Here is a 5,344-nt window from a genome sequence, read left to right as displayed (position 1 = left end):
ACACACACACCACACACACACCCACACACACCACACACACACACGCACACTCACACATCGCCAACTCCTCTTACCCAAACACACACGCACACATTTTCTAACAAAAAGACAGTGTCTTCCTGATGGCACTATGTAACTCTCTTCCCATGTGAATTCCCTCCTTTTTTTAACCACCATTCCCGGCAGGCAGCAGGCTTGATAGACTGTGAGTTTACTGTTAAACTTGTTTATATGTATTTCATCCATGGAAGAAAAGGAGGATAAAAAGATTCATTTATTATTCAACATGGGGAAAAAACTAAACATCAGACATCAGATGAAAAACTTCATGGATTTTCTGATAGTCAATATTATTCAATTATTAATTAAAAACTATTTTTCCCCATCAATCTATAGCTTGCCACCTTTAATTAATGTCTAAACAGTCTACGGAAAACAATGAGGACACTACAAGCCAACAAACAAACTGTTAACAGTCATTTTAAGTTCAGAGGATTTTTATTGGACTTCTAGAATCCACATCTAACAGAATGTCCCTTCCCCCGAGTGACACTGGGGTTATACCTGTTAATACCTGTCAGTATTAAAAATTAAACAATGCAGAAGACAGATGTTGCCTTTACAGATATTTACCCTAATATATTATATAAAAGTAACAGGACACTGTAATTGAATGGAGCATCTTAATACACGCAGGCCTGGTTTTGGACAGGTATAGTGCCAAGCAGAGTTTATAGGTTATCCCGATAAATATTCTTAATACATTTTTTTAAACTAAGAAAATATTATGAATTTGCTGAAATACAGGGTGCTAGATAAACCCTCAGAAACGATGAATAAATACTTAGACTTGGTTAAAAACCAACATGTATAATACTTAGTTGCACAAAAATGAATACACTCAATGAGCACTTAATTACGAATACTAAACTAATACTGGGTAGGGCCTCCCTTGGCTCAGCCAGAATTCTTTGTGTCATGGATTCCACAAGATGTTTAAAACATTTCTTTGAGATTTTGTTCCATGTTCACATGACTGCATCAGGCAATTTATGCAGATTTGTCAGCTGCACATTCATGCTGCAACCACATCCAAAAGGTGTATTTTAAATCATTGTCATATTCATGAAACCAGTTTGAGATGACTTTTTGCTTTGTGACATGGTGTATTATCATGCTGGAAGTAGCCATTAGAATATGGGTACATTCTGGCCATGAAGGGATGTACACACAAGGTAGGTTAGGTCCATAGATTCATGCTGTTGGAGACAAATTCTGACCCTACCATCTGTATGCCTCAGCAGAAATCAAGATTAATCAGACCAGTCTACGTTTTTCCAGTCTTCAACTGTCTAGTTTTGGTGAGCCTGTGCCCACTGCAGCCTCAGCTTTCTGTTATTGGCTGACAGTAGTTTAACCCAACGTGATCTTCTGCTGTTGTAGACCATCCACCTCAAGGCTGGACGTGTTGAGATGCTTTTCTGCTCACCACAATTGTACAGAGTGGTTATCTGAGTTACCGTAGCCAGTCTGGCCATTGACCTGTCTCATTAACAAGGCATTTCTGTCCACAGTACTGCCGCTCACTGGATGTTTTTTGCTTTTCGCAACGTTCTGAGTAAACTCTCGAGACTGCTGTGTGTGAAAATCCCAGGAGATCAGCAGTTACAGAACCAACAATCATGCCACGGTTGAAATCACTGAGAGCACATTTTTGGATGTTCTGGATGGTTGATGTGAACATTAACTGAAGCTCCTGACCCATATATGCATGATTTTATGCATTGCTGCACTGTAGCCACATGATTGGCTGATTAGATAATCACATGAAAAAGTAGGGGTACAGGAGTTCCTAATAAAGTGCTCAGTGAGTGTATATTGATAGGTTACCTGCAATTATGCATCCACATAATTAGCCATTTCAGACACTACAGCGACAGCAAACACATGCATTTTACTATATATTATTGCCATTTCATTTTCATTAATATTAAGCTCCTTAATTTCTCTTTCGTCGGCTTTTCTACTTATAGGACCACTTCATCACCTCTTCAGGGTCAGTGGCACATCTTTTGCAGCGAAAAGAGAAGAAACATGTCTATGAACAACTTCAACACCTGCTGTAGAAGTAGTCAGAGTCAGCGGTTTAACTTTATGCTCTCACTACGTTTTTCAAGTCATTTTGCAACAGGTCACATCAGAGTTCATCTAACAATTTGAACCAAGGTTTGTTTTTGCAAAGTTTTTCAAAATTATTTTAGAGATAATTTAGTTGAGTGACATTACTGATTACTGATAAGTTAAACAGCACCCTGTGGTAAAACAAAATAATCTAAAAACTAGTAGAAGACAAAGAAGACCCCCTGCAGGTCAAAGGTCATAACCTGCATGCATCAGCATACTTGTTTCACAAATGTATATTGTGTGTTCTGTATATCGACAGAAACAGCCACACACAACTGTGATATTTTAGTATGAAGTGATCTTGAAAAGTGATTGTAAAAAAACAAGGTTCTGCACCCTGGTGGCCTAGTTGAGTAGAGTCGACTTGAGAAGAGCCAGAGTTACTCCAACACGGAGGAAGGGGGAGGGCGGGCGCAGCAGTTGGGCCTTCGGACGTTTTTCATCAGGGACCGGAACATTTTGGGCTGCCGCCGCCTGGTCCTCTTCCCCGCGGGAGAGCAAGGCGCCTCTGACCTCCGCCGCTCGACCTGGGCCTTGATCAGCCTCTCCTGCTCCTTGATCTTGCTCTGCAGGTGGTTCTGGATGGCGAAGCCCAAGGACTCTGGGTCAGCCGAGGCCCCGTACACCTCCCACGTCATTCCCTGCTCGTCCCACACCACATCATGGATGCCCTTGGCTTTGCCAGCCTTTCCCCTGGAGCCAGATTGTGACTGCTCCTTCCTGACTTCCTCATTAGTTTGGCTCCGCTCCGACTCCTTCTTCTTCTTCTTTCCTCCAGCCTCACTCTGACCCGCTTTACAGGCACGTCCATCTTGTTTTTTGGGCGCCTGCTGTTTAAGTCCTTCGTTTAGCCTTCCTGTCACCTGTTTGCCCTCCGCTGCTGGGTTTAACAGTGAAGGATTTGCTTCCTCCTGGTCTTTCTCAGATTCTGCTACAGTCAGGGCTCCTGGCAAAAGGTTGTCTACCTGGGCAGGGGACGGCCTCACCGCAGGAGGCATGACCGAGCGTGTTTCCGCAGAGCCTTGGCACACATTGTTAGAATCTGCTTTTCCAGGGAAACACCCTCTCGCACCCTGCTGCCTGCTACTTCCGCTCTCAGTCCCAGATTTATGGTGACACGTCGAGTCCAACATTAGTGACTCTTTATTGCAGGTGCTGGCACTAGATGTCATGTTTGATTGGCCGCAGGGCTCAATATTGATCTGATACACGGGTTGTAAAAGTGGAAGCCATTTTTGTGTCGTGTCTACAGCCTCTTTAGACGTGGTTCCCTGTCCCTTACCTTCTGGTTTTAGCACAGGGTCTGAATGGTGAATTACGCCAGTGGTTTGACTGTTAGATTGGCCACCTTTCTGTCGCGCTGGTCCTGGTAAGTGGTCACAGATCTGCTTGCTGGTGAGAAGAGAGGATTCTCTATGGATCTGTGAGGAGACAACAGTCTGCCCGCATGCGTCGCTAAGAATCCCACTTTGGCTCGACCAGCTGTCATCCATGGTGATCTGGTAAACGGGTACAGACCTGCTGCTCCTCTGGCAGGTAACAGTCAGAGTTTCCTGCCTCTCCGTTGCCATGCCATTAAGCTTGAGTACACCACCTTGTGATGTCAAGCCTGGGCTAGTACCGACGGATCGGCTGCAGACAATAGCGACTGCCTGAACCCCGGCATCATGGTGGCTGTGTTTGGAAGTCGAGCGATGCTCTGTGCTGACGGTCATGGTTCCAGCTTCCTTGTACCTTGAACCGAGCCCCTGTTGGGCTTCATGAGTTTCCTCTGCTGTGACATTCAGGGTTGGAGTTCCACCTACCGTCGCAGCAGCGCCCGGTTTGCTGAGCAGTGCGCCAGGTGAGTCGGGATGGCTGGGAGGCAGAAAGGACAGGTGAGTATGTGAGCTGCTCTCCATGTCTCCCTTCCCCTTGTGTGCTACTGCAGGTGTTGCACTGCTTACGGACATTACCTTACTCCGTTCTGCCCCTGGGGACTGGGGTTTCTCCTGTTTCACCTGTTGCACGTTAACTGAAATAGATCTGGCAGCTTCCCCCTCAGAGGTCTGCGGGTGGTTCCCTGTCTGAGCCGGACTTTTGGGCGAAACGCAGCATAGACGTACGGCATCTTTGTAATCCTTTGATTGCGCCGATAGCGAGGCATCCTTGCGTGAGCCTCCAACATCAGCAGTTTCGTCTTGCTTTGTTGTTAGTGCCAGAGAAGCTGTGTGTGTTCGATGAGAGACCTGGTCTGACCTCGATCTCACATTTGTCTCGGAGTGAGGTGCTTGTGAATATTCAGATGTGTCCTTTGCAGAGCTCTCTTTAGATTGTACAAACCCCTCTGTAGAGCTTTCCATGTCGCCTCCAGTATCATTGGCTTGTGAACTGGGTCTTGAGGGTGTAAGTGCTGACACTGACAAGCTGGACTTAGAAATATCCGCCTTCTCAGCTGCAGGTAACACTCTCTCTCTAGCACTGCTGTTGTCATGGCTTTGACTTACAAGTCCGGCAATCAGATCTTTCCCTGTTTCTATATCCTTTGTTGATATAATCTCGGGCTTCTTATGATCTGCAATAGAGGAAGTTATGGTGGATTTCTCAGGATATCTCATAGAGGAAGTGCTTGGAGATTTCCTATGATCTCCAGTGGAGGAAGTGCTTGGTGATTTCCTGTGATCTCCAGTGGAGGGAGTGATGGTGGATTTCCTATTATCTGCAGTGGATGAAGTGATGGAGGATTTTCCATAATCTCCAGCAGGGCAAGTCAAGGCAGATTCCTTCTGATCTGCCATAGAGGAAGCGAAGGTAGATTCCTTCTGATCTGCCTTAGATTTCTCGTTAGCTAAAATAGAGAAAGTAGAAGCAGGTTTCTGATCTCTGGTAGGGGAAATCAAGGTGTTTGAGGCCCTCCTGTTATTTGGCTGACTGTTGTCTGAAGATTTTTTGATTCCACCACCATTTGTCTTCAAGGACAAGTTACTCGGCTGTTCTTGTGGGGCAGACACAGAGACCAGTTTTGAGTCCAGGGCTGGCTTGTACTCGCTGGCACTTGGGTCTACAGGCTTTGGCTGTGGAACCCTATCAGCTGTAACAGTCCTTTTGGGATCTGGAACAGTGCCCATTTTAAATTCCCTTTCAGTTAACCCAAAATAAGGGGACGCTCAGTCAAACAGTG

The 5,344-nt window shown here is 45.5% G+C and overlaps 1 protein-coding gene across 1 annotated transcript; it reads right to left on the bottom strand.

The window, feature by feature from the left end:
- Nucleotides 1–479: 479 nt before the first annotated feature.
- gprin3b (GPRIN family member 3b) lies at nucleotides 480–4,085 on the bottom strand. The gene has a single exon (XM_061246892.1). It carries the CDS (start codon nucleotides 4,083–4,085, stop codon nucleotides 2,565–2,567), a length of 1,521 nt encoding a protein of 506 aa, XP_061102876.1. The 3' UTR covers nucleotides 480–2,564.
- Between the last annotated feature and the right edge of the window lie 1,259 nt (nucleotides 4,086–5,344).

This window comes from Conger conger, chromosome 6, assembly GCF_963514075.1.
Source record: "Conger conger chromosome 6, fConCon1.1, whole genome shotgun sequence".
Lineage (NCBI taxonomy): Eukaryota > Metazoa > Chordata > Actinopteri > Anguilliformes > Congridae > Conger > Conger conger.
Note: the sequence above shows the minus strand (reverse complement) of the source record. Positions and strands in the feature narration are given on the sequence as shown.

Coding starts and splice junctions, on each gene's coding strand:
- gprin3b (XM_061246892.1), bottom strand. CDS start 4,085: ATGGAGAGCAGCTCACATACTCACCTGTCCTTTCTGCCTCCCAGCCAT.